A 14,839-nucleotide genomic window follows, 5' to 3' on the forward strand; every position below is an offset into this window, starting at 1 on the left:
TCTCCTCCGCTGCTCTCTTCTCTATGTCCCACTAATCTCTTCAGTAACATCTGCTCTAGCTGCGCCGCTCAGACGTCCTGACGTCAATAAAGAGGATGGTTTAGTGTGTGATGTTACTAGACACAACAATATGCTTAATCTCACTATCACGAACTCTCACTCTCAGGGGTGGAGGGAGTGGACAAGTTGAAAGAGGATCATTTAAACAATAGAACTTGAGACTATATATGATGTGGGTATGTTGTGCAGCAGATCTAGTGTTTATGTTAAGCCTAGGCTGAAATAGTAAGATAGAGGTCTAAACATAATTAATTGATTTCTACTAACAATAAAGACAGTAGACAGCATTAATTCTGTAACATCTTATTAAATAGTTTAAGGAACAAAGAATATAACATTTTGTTGCTACTATTAGTATACACAATGCCTGGTCCAGAAGTTTTCCACACACTGTAGCCTACACAATTCAATATACATTTATATATTTTTACATCTGTTTAAAGTTTGTCAGGTGTTTCTCAATTTGTATGAACACTTTATTAACATGATAACAGGAAGCAATGTTGGAAATATACAATATTAAAAAAATTCTAACTAGCAAAAGTATTCCACCAAACTACAGATTAAAAATAGAAAGAAATGTATTCTTTATTTTAATTAAATAAAAATTTAATAAATGGTGCACATTGCAGCATGACAAAATATTAAAATGCATGATTTATTTTCTTACAAACATCTGTCTGTAATAAACATAACGGTGTATTAAAAAAAAACTTTAAAAAGATAAAACACTTGAGAAAGAGAAATGTATATTCTTCAGGTAGTTTCCCCTTCAAAATAACTGAAAGGGATATATTTCTTTGTGTCATAGACATGGCCATACCTTGACCTGGCTCGTGGGGCATGGTTTTTAACATTGAGAATGAGTTAAAGCTCATACAGAGGTGAGGCATTGGCTTCAAATGAGGTGGTCTATGGGCTGAAGCTGAAATAACACCCTACTCCCCTAGTGGACAACATGCTATTTCAGACATTCTCTCTCTCGAAAACAGGTACACTTAAACAGAGAGGACACGGACACCATATCTGCACTGCAGGTGTGGAGGGGGAGGGGTAGTTGAGCAAATTGAAGGACTGGTCTATTCCATCTATAGTATCCACTGTTCCTAGCTCTACAGAGCAGAGAAGAGGAAGGCAGTACCAAGCATGCTGCCATATCAAACACTGGTACAAAACCATTGGCCATCCTCTTCTCTCCACACCCTGAATATAGTTAGTCTGTTTAGAGCAGAATGTTCAAGGTGTTCTCCTTTTCCCCTCACACCTCCAGGTCTAGTTCGAGGGCCTAACGGAGTCATGTCCAGTTCAACCTGCTGCCTGTGGAGACTAACACTATTATGATCTCTCTGCAACAACGGAAAATCAGAAAATTATTATAGGGCCAGAACAAGTCAATTCTAAACTGATAAATATCTTTCTGACATTGTGCATAAGGCACTCAAATTTCACTAAACAATTACTTTCTTACTAATCATAACTAAATAAAGTAATCAACAAGATAAAACAAAGTAAATCTGAAATGTTACTTAACATTTTAAAAATGTCTGCATTTCTGAACCAGTGACTACTCCCACTCTCATTGTTTTGGTGCAGCAAATAGAAGAGCAAGGGAAATAGTTTGAGAAAGAATGAAGAAAGGATAGGTGCTTCTTTTGCATTTTGGTTCAGTCTGAATCTGTGCATCTTATTCATGTTGTTAAGTCTCATGTAGGCTTATGATAGTCAACCACACTGGCCAGAAGGAGTCCCAATTCAACCCTACCTCAACAGTCAACCATTGGTTTTCTATGGATGATAGCTCACACAGTAACACACAGCACTCCAGTGCAAACACACATAGCAGAGGTTCCAAAAAGCTGCCCCCATGTCAATCACACTAAGTTTGTCCCAAATGACATTCTATCCCTTATGCAGTACAGTGCATAATATAGGGAATAGGGTGCCATTTCTGATGCACCCTCAGTTGTGAATTATTGACATGAACTTGACCCCAGCTTCTGAAACATTCTACCACACATGAGGGATGGAGAGAGGATTTGGGGGAGGGGGGTTACACTGTTCACAAATAAGTGGACAATGCCAACAATATGAACAATGGCTCTAGTAACAATAATAGTAATTAATAGGTGCAGGATAAGATTGTACAGTCTGTGAGCCATTAAAAAATATAATAATAATAATAATAATGCCACAACCCCTCTCCCCCTCTCCTATAAACATTTTAAAATACCCCCTCCATTACACACCCTTAAACCTGAAGATACTGTTATGGTGCCGTGTCTGTAAATCAAAACATGTTCACTTGAACAGAACAGTAGACCACCTGACATCTGTAGCAGAGTAGGACAGAGCAGAGGGCAGGACAGAAATCAGGGATCTGATTGGCACTTTAAAAACCACCTCTCTTTTCTTTCACTATTTCTCACTTTCAGTCAGGCATCTGGGTACATACGTTTTTTTTTCTGGTCATTTGCCTAGCTAAATCTGTGGAGCGTCTCTCCTCTTCCTTCCTCTGCAAACCCTGCACGGGTGTTACTCTGAACATAAGCCTTAATCATAGCATGATCTTTACTCAGGCGGTGGCCTGGGCAGTGGCCAAACCACCTATACCCCCATGCATGTGCTGACAAACACTACCCAAACACTAGTCTAAATGTGCATCCAACATACATTGGCAAAATTAAGGATATCAATGAGTTAGAAAAAATGGCTACATTTTAAAAAACAATTGTGTGATCGCACAACTAGAAATCCAAGTGCATTCTGCTTCGTGCTAAAGCGCTTGTAGCCTATATATATAAACAAAGTATGAATGCTTTTGAAAGTGTGCTTATGAACTGCTTATGAACTGCTTATGAACATTATTACACAGTTGGTTAACCATTAGATTGTATATAGCCTGTTGCTTGTTATTTATGATTATAGATCCTTACAGGTTAATAAATACATGAACAACTTACTTACAGCAATGACTTACAAATAGTTATTACTAGTTAAACTATTCAATAATGTCTTACAAGCAGCTTATAAGTCAACCTTGAAATTCCAGTTGTAATAACAGCAGCTGGATGAGGGAGTACGCGTTCATGAGAGAGCTGGTTTTTGGTGGTGGTAGTTAGATGCGAAAGATAATACTGACACAGTAAGGCCTGCAAGCTGACTGGGTGAACATATCGATTTTGACCCTCATTTCCAGTCCCAAATCAAGCCCTCTTCCCCAGCCCTAGCTCATACCCATGGACTAGAGACTCTTCTTCATGGCCCTTCCTGGATGTGAAAGAAACAGACAGGTGTAATCAAAAGTGGTGGCCTACTAGCTTCAACTAACCCTTCAGGAGGGTTGTTACCATGATATTTCCATACATCCATTCTAGTTCTTTCAGATCTATGAGAGGGCATTTAGATGTGTCCAGGAATAGGGTGCTAGGAGAAGTGTCCAAGACTAGGGGACTAGGAGAAGTGTCCAAAGATTAGGGGACTAGGAGAAGTGTCCAGGACTAGGGGACTAGGAGAAGTGTCCAGGACTAGAGGTTGATTTGGGACCGGGCCCTCTGTCCAGTGGAGGACATTGACAGTTTGTTGGGAGATGTGTTGTGTGCAGGGCAGTGGCAGTCATGAAATGTTGTCAGCCTAACTGCCATGCAAATAATTGCTGGGTTCACGTTAAAATGACCTTTAATTAACATAAACACGTTTAGCATCTCTGGGCTTCCACGCATAGTCTACAAGCCACTGATGTGGACCTTTGGAACATCTATATTTTCAAAAGTTGAATAAATCCATGTAATATAGCCTATTTTAGGCAGGTCTAAAGAAATTATATGAAGATGTAGCCTATTTCAGAAGAACAGAATAGTATATTCTGAGTCATCCTTAAATTCAGCCCTGATCTGGCTATGCCATATGGTTGTGGCACTAGTTCATTTAACACACATTTGCTTAGAATTCTTGTGGAATTATTTAATATTATTTCATAGTATGAAGAATACAACTGAACATAGGTGAATAAAATAGAATGGATATTTCCCCAAACGATGTCCGAGGGAGTGCACACGTGTTGCACTCCCTATTCTGTGTTGAGCGGTTAACAAAGTGATAACTTGAAACAAGTCCTCCTATATGCTTCATTTAGAGTTATTTATGCAACTGTAGTTGTGATACAAACCTTGGAATGTATTAGAAATCCAAACATATAACCAAAGGCTGACAAATGCTGTAATGATGATTTGAAAAAAAGTTGCATGAAAGGCAATGCGCTCTGCTCTGTTTCTTGCACAGGCTGCACCCACTTCATCAGTCTCTCACTCGCAATTTGTCAAGCGCTTGATAATATTCTCACCCATCAGACTATTTTCAATTTCATCTGGTCTTTCACATATGATAAATGTGTGGAATTATTTTGAAATGAATGTCCCCCAAAAGAAATCAACATGTAATACGAAGCCTGCACTCGAATAGCAAACTCTGCTTTCACACACGATGACTGGGCTTATAAGAATACATGTTTCACTATAGTGTCTGTAGGCTATGGGCTCTCCAACCCAGCCCCAGGGATCCAAGGGCTATAGGCTATGCTATAGAGTTATTTGGCCACTTTAGTTGTGAGACAAACCTTCTCAAAACATATTATCTATGGGCTAGGCTACATGATACATGCAACTATGATTTGAAAAAGTTGCAAAATAATGCATGCCTATAGGCCTAGGGGTGCTGAGGGTGTGAAAAAAATCTGATTATTTTATTTTAGAAAATATATACAGTACCAGTCTAAAGTTCGGACACACCCATTCATTCAAGGGTTTTCCTTATATTTACTATTTTTCTACATTGTAGAATAATAGTGAAGACATCAAAACTGTGAAATAACACATATGGAATCATGTAGTAACCAAAAAAGTGTTAAACAAATCAAAATATATTTTATATTTGAGATTCTTCAAAGAAGCCACCCTTTGCCTTTATGACAGCTTTGCACACTTGGCATTCTCCCAGCCAGCTTTATGATGTAGTCACCTGGAATGCAATTAACATGTGTGCCTTGTTAAAAGTTTATTTGTGGAATTTCTTTCCTTCTTAATGCATTTGAGCCAATCAGTTGTGTTGTGACAAGGTAGGGGTGGTATACAGAAGATAGGGCTATTTGGTCTATACCAAGTCTATATCATGGCAAGAAGAGCTCAAATAAGCAAAGAGAAACAACAGTCCATCATTACTTTAAGACATGAAGATCAGTCAGTCTGGAACATTTCAAGAACTTTTAAAGTCTCAGGTATAGTCGCAAAAACCATCAAGCGCTATGATAAACTGGTTGTCATGAGGACCGCCACAGGAAAGGAATACCCAGTAACCTCTGCGGCAGAGGATAAGTTCATTAGAGTTACCAGCCTCAGAAATTGCAGGCCAAATAAATGCTTTAGAGTTCAAGAAACAGACATCTCAACATCAACTATTCAGAGGAGACTGTGTGAATCAGGCCTTCATGGTCAAATTGCTGAAATCACTACTAAAGGACACCAATAAGAAGAGACTTGCTTGGGCCAAGAAACACGAGCAATGGACATTAGACCGGTGGAAATCTGTCCTTTGGTCTGAATTCCAAATTTGAGATTTTTGGTCCAAACGCTGTGTCCTTGATGAGACGCAGAGTAGGTGAACGGATGATCTCCGCATGTGTGGTTCCCACTGTGACGCATGAAGGAAGTGGTGTGATGGTGACACTTGTCGGTGATTTATTTAGAATTCAAGGCACACTTAATCAGCATGGCTACCACAGCATTCTTCAGCGATACACCAACCCATCTGGTTTGCGCTTAGTGGGACTATCATTTGTTTTTCAACAGGACAATGACCCAACACACCTCCAGGCTGTGTAAGTTCTATTTGACCGAGAAGGAGATTGATAGAGTGCTACATCAGATGACCTGGCCTCCACAATCATCCAACCTTAACCCAATTGAGATTGTTTGGGATGAGTTGGACAACAGAGTGAAGGAAAAGCAGCCAACAAGTGCTCAGCATATGTGGGAACTCCTTCAAGACTGTCGGAAAAGCATTCCAGCGGAAGATGGTTGAGAGAATGGTAAGAGTGTGCAAAGCTGTCATCAAGGCAAAGGGTGGCTACTTTGAATAATCTAACATATTTTTATTTGTTTAACACTTTTTTGGTTACTACATGATTCCATGTGTGTCGTTTCATAGTTTTGATGTCTTCACTATTATTCTACAATGTAGAAAATAGTAAAAATAAAGAAAAACCCTTGAATGAGTTGGTATCCAAACTTTTGACTGGTACTGTATATATAACAATCACAAATGTAGTGCACTGGGTCCTTTCCTAGTCTTGTATTAGCGAACCAATATGATATAGCCGAAACGGTATAGCCGTCTGTAGCGGGGGAAAAAAATACAACCCCAGCTATGCAGCATGGTCTCATAGACTAGACTTAACATACACTATATATACAAAAGTATGTGGACACTCCAAAATTAGTGGATTCGGCTAGTTCACCCATTTTCTAAAATCGAGCACACAGCCATGCAAACTCCATAGACAGTCATTGGCAGTAGAATGGCCTTAATGAAGAGCTCAATTACTTTCAACGTGGCACCGTCATAGGATGCCACCTTTCGAACAAGCCAGTTTGTTAAATTTCTGCCCTATTAGAGCTGACACGGTCAACTGTAAGTGCTGTTATTCTGAAGTGGAAACGTCTAGGAGCAACAACGGCTCAGCCCTGAAGTGGTAGGCCACACAAGCTCACAGAACGGGACCACCGAGTGCTGAAGCGCGTAAAAAATGTCTGTCCTCAGTTGCAACACTCACTATCGAGATCCAAACTGGCTCTGGAAGCCACGTCAGCACAATAACTGTTCGTTCTCTGGAGAAATGTCTAGATCAGTGTGGAAGAACTTAACTGGCCTGCACAGAGCCCTGACTTCAACCCCATCGAAAACTTTTGGGATGAATTGGAACGCCGACTGCGAGCCAGGCCTAATCGCCCAACATCAGTGCTCGACCTCACTAATGCTCTTGTTGTTGAATGGAAGCAAGTCCCCGCAGCAATGTTCCAACATCTAGTGGAAAGCCTTCCCAGAAGAGTAGAGGCTGTTATAGCAGCAAAGGGGGGACAAACTCCATAATAATGATTTTGGAATGAGATGTTTGACGAGCAGGTTTCCACATACTTTTGGTCATGTTGTGTAGTAAACGTATATCTGGGACAGTAATTAGTATATGTTACGTTTGGTATGGTTATCACAGCAAATTAATGCATGCCATATGAAATGTAACATGTCATACTAAATGGAGTGTCTCGTATTAACATTTACTATGTTACGTCTACCCTTGAGTTCAGGTTGAGCTATGAGGAGCTGGCTCTATCTAGCTGCACAAAGGTGATCCTATTCCATTCCAACTCTGAATTCCAGGGCTCTCATTAATTGTTTCATTTAATTTTTGATTGCATTTGCATTGATGTCAGAGTGATTAGAGGGACAATACATCGCTGAGTACAAGGCTATTAGTGACTTTTAGCAAATTTGGTTGGCTATTAATGACCATCAAAGCGCAGTTTTGGAGAAGCCTAGTTTCCATGACTCAGCGGTCACGTGGAATTTGACTGCGGTCATGACTTGTGACTGCCGGTGTTGTGATAATGCAGTCACCATAACAGCCCTAATTGTGTGTTTGACTTAAACGGGTAATAGAAGCCAAATAGAGGGGCAGGTTCCAGTAAACAAAAAACTCTAATAATGTAAAACGAACACCACAATCACTTTGCATGGCTAAGGTCTACCACTTGACAAGCCACTTTCATCAACAGTATCTGCATGACCTTGCCTTGCTTGTGTTTGGTAGTGTGCTTGCCTGTGTGTGTGTGTGTGTAAATTTAGTGTGCAGGCCAATTATTAGTCTAATATGAATTTTCATAAAGCCTCAATTCCATCCAATCCCCTTTCAACAGGAGACTACATTTCCCATAACCACCGTGAGAAGTGTAGGTTTGCTAAACAGGGCTGACTGACCAGCTGCGTCTGATTCTCAATGGGTCTGTAAGGTGTCAATCATTCAGCTTTAAACTTTTGCCGTAAACGAGATACTGTCCATCCATCTGTCTGTCTGTCTCTGTCCGGAAACAGGAAATGTGCCAGCGCAAGTGACACACTCAACCCCATCACAATGTCATGGGTGGGCATACACACATGCACGCACACACACAGAGGCCACTGGGAGTGTAATACATCAGAGTATTTTGGTTAAACAGCAGAGAACAAACCTTTTCTTACCATTCCCCTTGGAATGTATGTAGACAGATTGACTGATGTAGACAGGTTAACTGAGAAAATAAGTGTTAACTGAAGATCTAGAAGAAATAGTGCAATGGGAAGAGAGGGACCTCAATAATGGGCTGTCTAAGGCATTCCTATGCTCTTTCACTCACATACTAGGCAGAGACAAGAGCATGTTGCAACTCCATCTGAAACTTTCCCTATAAGGACATCTGTTATTACACGCTCATGACACTGGTAACAACACTGGTATAACATGCTAACAACAGCATGAATAGGCCATAGACAGTGTTATACAGACACACATACATACAAGACAGGGTTGAGCATGTCACACTGCACTGACGCTACCCAAAAACCTCCACCCCTCCCTTCCTTCCATGGTACCAAACTCCATCTCTTCCCTCCAGCCCGGTTCTACCAGTCTGCTATACCCCGCTCTCCCCTGGATCTGTGATTCCCTCCATCTCTGCTGCCTTCCCTGCCCCACCCCGTCCCCCCCTAAGTCTGCAGGCCTTGCGGATCGCGCCCCACTGGTAGCCGCTGAAGGTGGGGCTGATGGGGAAGTACTGGAAGACGGTGTGGCGGCGCAGGAAGTCCATGCCGAACGGGAGGTCGTAGGTTCTCATCCCCTCCAGCTCCGCAGTACTGGGTCCCAACCCACGCTTCAACTTCCTGATCCCTCGCTCCTCCGGCGTACCTGAAAGGAGGAAAGGAGAGAGGAAAGAGAGAGAGAGAGAGAAGAGGAAGACAGAGGATGAGGGGGTGAGCGATTGGAGAAGGCAACAGTTTGTGATAGGACAAGCATTTCTCAAAATGCACTCAAAATGGTTGAGTACAGTAGTAGATTAATAGTAGTAGTGTGATAGACTAAACTAACAGTGATAGTGGGATAGTACAGTCCACTCACCAGGGATAGTGTTGTCCAGCACAAATGCCACTGACCCCCCTACGAACATGGCTGTGGTCAGGAGGACGTTCAACACCTGGTCAATCGACACTATACCTGAGAGACAGAAAAGAGGGATAGAGAGAGAACGAGAGAGAGGGTTCAGAGACCTACCCAGTCCTTTTAGATGTGTAAACACTGAAGGAGTAGGCCAATGAGCTAAATCTGTAGTCCACTTGTCCTCTACTCACCAGTGACCAGAGGGTTCTGTTTGAGGTAGCTGGGCAGCACCAGGCCAAAGAAAATGGAGAAGCCCAGAACAAAAAGGTTCCTGGAGGAGTTGAGGTCTACAAACTGCAGGTTGGACAGTCCCACAGCTGTAATCATCCCAAACAGGGTACAGAACAGCGCCCCCAAGACAGGGTCAGGCAGGGAGGCGAACAATGCGCTGAATTTACCCACCAGCCCTAGCAGTAGCATCATAGCAGCACCGTATTGGATCACACGCCGGCTGCCCACCTGGAGGACCAATCAGAGAGCAGCAGGGAGTAAGAAAGCGAAGAAGCAGGAAGAATAAAATAGTCCCACTCTACAGAGCAAATTAAATCCAAGCAGACTACTAGCTAATTAAAACAAATATTTAATATTTGAATAGAACTTGTAGTAGGACTCTGTGTATTGAAGGGTGTGATGGTTACCTTAGTGATGCCTAGCACGCCTATATTAGGACTGGAGGAAGTAGAGCCGTTTCCTGTCCCCATCAGCCCATCCAACACGCAGGAGAGACCTTCCATAAATATACCCCTACAAAGAGAGAAAAACAGAAAGAAAGAGGGAGAGAGTGAGCGAGAGACGGATGTCAATTCATGATTCAAACCATTGTGTCTGTGTGAGGTAAGCATATTCTATGAGGTGCATTAGGCAAGGAGCTATGCAAGCAAGGTCAAGTACCTGTTGATGGCGTGAATGGGGGTGGGGGGGCACAGGAGAGGCGGGCACAGGCGTAGTAGTCTCCAATTGACTCAATGATGCTGGCGACCACGGCACTGAACATACCAATCACCCCCGCCGCTGTCACCGTAGGAACACCCCACTGAACTATGGGTAAAAAAAAAACACAAACCCAACATCGACACACTGATGTGGAACAAACAACTCCAAAACATTCTAGATTTGAGGAACCTACGAAGCTATTGGATGCTCTCATTCAGAATTTGGGCTTAGCTAGGGGTGGGTTGAACACCATAAGGAGTGGTAACTCACAAGGGTAGGGGATCTTGAACCAGGGTGCGGCTGCCAGTATCCCCTGGCGTGCGTCGGTGCGGGCGTAGTAACCGTACTTGTCTTTCTCCGGTGGGAAAACATTGGTTACGGTAAAGATAAAACAAATCAGCCATGACACCAGGATGGCCATGATGATCTGAGGAAGGCAGAAACACTAAGGGTCAAACATGACCCTCAAAACACACAGAGAATTACAGTATGTCCTGTTGAGTTACAGTGAAGAACACCACAATAAAACTGCAGAACTTCTATAGAATGCCCTTTAAACAGAGAGTGATGATTACTTTTTTTCAATATGGGAGTTGTGAGGTCACCAGTTCAAACTGTAAAGAGCAGATTGATAAAGAGCGGAACTTTTAATCAGACAGGGAGAGAGAGTGATGAAGAGAACTTTATTAGAGTGGAGTCACCAATACAAGCGTCTGTCTACTGGAGCAGCAGATATATGAGCTATCATGACATCAAATGACCAGCAGGGGGCACAGAGCAAATAAAATAAAATGTATTAGTCACATGGACCGCATAGAGCAGGTGTGTAGACCGTACAGGGAAATGCTTACTTACGAGCCCCGAACCAACAATGCAGTTAAAAATAAATAAAAACTGGATAAGAATAAGAAATAAAGTAACAAGTAATTAAAGAGCAGCAGTAAAATAACAATATGAGACTATATACAGGGGGGTGCCGGTATAGAGTCAATGTGCGGGGGCACCATTAAGTTGAGGTAATATTTAAATGTAGGTAGAGTTATTATAGTGACTATGCTATAGATGAAAACAACAGAGAGTAGCAGCGGTGTAAAAAGAGAGAGGGGGGGGGGGGTGCAAATAGTCTGGGTAGCCATTTGATTAGGTGTTCAGGAGTCTTACGGCTTGGGGATAGAAACTGTTTAGAAGCCTCTTGGACCTCGACCTGGCGCTCCGGTACTGCTTGCCGTGCGGTCGCAGAGAGAACAGTATGACAAGGGTGGCTGGAGTCTTAACATTTTTTTGGCCTTCCTCTGACACTGCCTGGTATAGAGGTCCTGGATGGCAGGAAGCTTGGCCCCAGTGATGCACTGGACCTACACACTACACTCTGAAGTGCCTTGCGGTCGGAGACCGAGCAGTTGCAACCAGTGCAACCAGTCAGGATGCTCTCAATGGTGCAGCTGTAGAACCTTTTGAGGATCTGAGGACCCATGCCAAATCTTTTCAGCTGAGGACCCATGCCAAATATTTTTCAGGTGTTGTCGTGCCCTCTTCATGACTGTGTTGGTGTGGTTGGACCATGACAGCTCCTTAATGATGTGGACACTGAGGAACTTGAAGCTCTCGATCTGCTCCACTATAGCCCCGTCGATGGGGATGGGGGCGTGCTTGGCCCTCCGTTTCATGTAGTCCATGATCAGCTCCTTTGTCTTGCTCACATTGAGGGAGAGGTTGTTGTCCTGACACCACACTGGCAGGTCTCTGAACTCCTCCCTATAGGCTGTCTCATTGTCGTCCAACTTAATGATGGTGTTGGAGTCTTGCGTGGCTGAACAGGGAGTTCAGTAGGGGACTATCATGCACCCCCGAAGGACCCGCGTGTTGAGCGTCAGCTTGGCGGATGTGTTATTTCCTACTTCCACCACCTGGGGGCGACTGTCAGGAAGTCCAGGATCCAGTTGCAGAGGGAGGTGTTCAGTCCCAGGGTCCTTAGCTTAGTGATGAGCTTGGAGGGCACTATGGTGTTGAACGCTGAGCTGTAGTCAATGAATAGCATTTTCACATAGGTGTTCCTTTTGTCCAGGTGGAAAAGGGTAGTGTGGAATGCAATAAAGATGGTGTCATCTGTGGATCTGTTGGGGTGTTATGCAAATTGGAGTGGGTCCAAGGTGTCTGGAAAGATGGTGTTGATGTGAACCATGACCAGCCTTTCAAAGCATTTCAGGATGGTAACCATTTAGAGAGGTTACTTTTGTGTCCTTGGGCACATGATCTGCTTGAAACAAGTAGGTACAGTGCATTCGGAAATTATTAAGACCCCTTGACTTTTTCCACATTACAGTCTTTTTCTAAAAAGGATGAAATCATATTTTTTTGTGTGCTGACTTTTGGAAAAGCATTCAAGGTGAAGCTGGTTGAGAGAATGCCAAGAGTGTGCAAAAGCTGTCATCGTGGCAAAGGGTGGCAATGGGTGGCTTCTTTGAAGAATATAAAATATATTTTGATTTGCTTAAAACCTTTTTGGTTACTACATGATTCCACATGTGTTATTTCATAGTTTATGTATTCAATATTATTCTACAACGTAGAAAATAGTAAAAATAAAGAAAATCCCTTGAATAAGTACAGTGGGGAGAACAAGTATTTGATACACTGCCGATTTTGCAGGTTTTCCTTCTTACAAAGCATGTAGAGGTCTGTAATTTTTATCATAGGTACACTTCAACTGTGAGAGACGGAATCTAAAACAAAATCCAGAAAATCACATTGTATGATTTTTAAGTAATTAATTTGCATTTTATTGCATGACATAAGACATGACATTTGATCACCTACCAACCAGTAAGAATTCCGGCTCTCACAGACCTGTTAGTTTTTCTTTTAGAAGCCCTCCTGTTCTCCACTCATTACCTCTATTAACTGCACCTGTTTGAACTCGTTACCTGTATAAAAGACACCTGTCCACACACTCAATCAAACAGACTCCAACCTCTCCACAATAGCCAAGAACAGAGAGCTGTGTAAGGACATCAGGGATAAAATTGTAGACCTGCACAAGGCTGGGATGGGCTACAGGACAATAGACAAGCAGCTTGGTGAGAAGGCAACAACTGTTGGCGCAATTATTAGAAAATGGAAGAAGTTCAAGATGACGGAAAATCACCCTCGGTCTGGGGCTCCATGCAAGATCTCACCTCGTGGGGCATCAATGATCATGAGGAAAGTGAGAGATCAGCCCAGACCTACACAGCAGGACCTGGTCAATGACCTGAAGAGAGCTGGGACCACAGTCTCAAAGAAAATCATTAGTAACACACTACGCCGTCATGGATTAAAATCCTGCAGAGCACGCAACGTCCCCCTGCTCAAGCCAGCGCATGTCCAGGCCCGTCTGAGGTTTGCCAATGACCATCTGGATCATCCAGAGGAGGAATGGGAGAAGGTCATGTGGTCTGTTGAGACAAAAATAGAGCTTTTTGGTCTAAACTCCACTCGCCGTGTTTGGAGGAAGAAGAAGGATGAGTACAACCCCAAGAACACCATCCCAACTGTGAAGCATGGAGGTGGAAACATCATTCTTTGGGGATGCTTTTCTGCAAAGGGGACAGGACGACTGCACCGTATTGAGGGGAGGATGGATGGGGCCATGTATCGCGAGATCTTGGCCAACAACCTCCTTCCCTCAGTAAGAGCATTGAAGATGGGTCATGCTGGAAGACCCACCCACAACAACGACCCAAAACACACAGCCAGGGCAACTAAGGAGTGGCTCCGTAAGAAGCATCTCAAGGTCCTGGAGTGGCCTAGCCAGTCTCCAGACCTGAACCCAATAGAAAATCTCTGGAGGGAGCTGAAAGTCCGTATTGCCCAGCGACAGCCCCGAAACCTGAAGGATCTGGAGAAGGTCTGTATGGAGGAGTGGGCCAAAATCCCTGCTGCAGTGTGTGCAAACCTGGTCAAGAACTACAGGAAACGTATGATCTCTGTAATTGTAAACAAAGGTTTCTGTACCAAATATTAAGTTCTGCTTTTCTGATGTATCAAATACTTATGTCATGCAATAAAATGCAAATTAATTACTTAAAAATCATACAATGTGATTTTCTGGATTTTTGTTTCTCACAGTTGAAGTGTACCTATGATAAAAATTACAGACCTCTACATGCTTTGTAAGTAGGAAAACCTGCAGTGTATCAAATACTTGTTCTCCCACTGTAGGTGTGTCCAATGTTTTGACTGGTACTGTAAGTATTCTGACCCTTTGCTATGAGACTCGGATTTTAGCTTGGGTGCATCCTGTTTCCATCGATCATCCTTGAGATGTTTCTACAACTTGATTGGAGACCACCTGTGGTGAAATAAATTGATTGCACATGATTTGCAAAGGCAGTTGACAGTGCATGTCAGAGAAAAAAACCAAGCCATGAGGTTGAAGGGATTTTCTATAGAGATCCGAGACAGGATTGTGTCAAGGCACAGATCTGAGGAAGGGTACGAAAAAATGTCTGCAGCATTGAAGGTCACCAAGAACACAGTGGCCTCCATCATTCTTAAATGGAAGAAGTTTGGAACCACCCAGACTCTTCCTAGAGCTGGTCTCCCGGCCAAACTGAGCAATCGGGGAAA

General features: G+C 42.9%; 1 protein-coding gene across 1 annotated transcript in view; it reads right to left on the reverse strand.

Annotated features, from left to right (window-relative positions):
• Positions 1-7,155: 7,155 nt before the first annotated feature.
• The window catches only part of LOC112249509 (solute carrier family 23 member 2-like), a 30,374-nt gene continuing 22,690 nt past the window's right edge, over positions 7,156-14,839 (reverse strand). The window contains 7 exon segments of the mRNA XM_042320676.1: positions 7,156-9,049; positions 9,260-9,355; positions 9,490-9,757; positions 9,937-10,042; positions 10,190-10,205; positions 10,208-10,336; positions 10,502-10,658. Of these exon segments, the coding sequence (XP_042176610.1) occupies positions 8,778-9,049; positions 9,260-9,355; positions 9,490-9,757; positions 9,937-10,042; positions 10,190-10,205; positions 10,208-10,336; positions 10,502-10,658 (1,044 nt within the window). The 3' untranslated portion in view covers positions 7,156-8,777.

Source organism: Oncorhynchus tshawytscha, linkage group LG04, assembly GCF_018296145.1.
Source record: "Oncorhynchus tshawytscha isolate Ot180627B linkage group LG04, Otsh_v2.0, whole genome shotgun sequence".
Taxonomy (NCBI): Eukaryota; Metazoa; Chordata; class Actinopteri; order Salmoniformes; family Salmonidae; genus Oncorhynchus; species Oncorhynchus tshawytscha.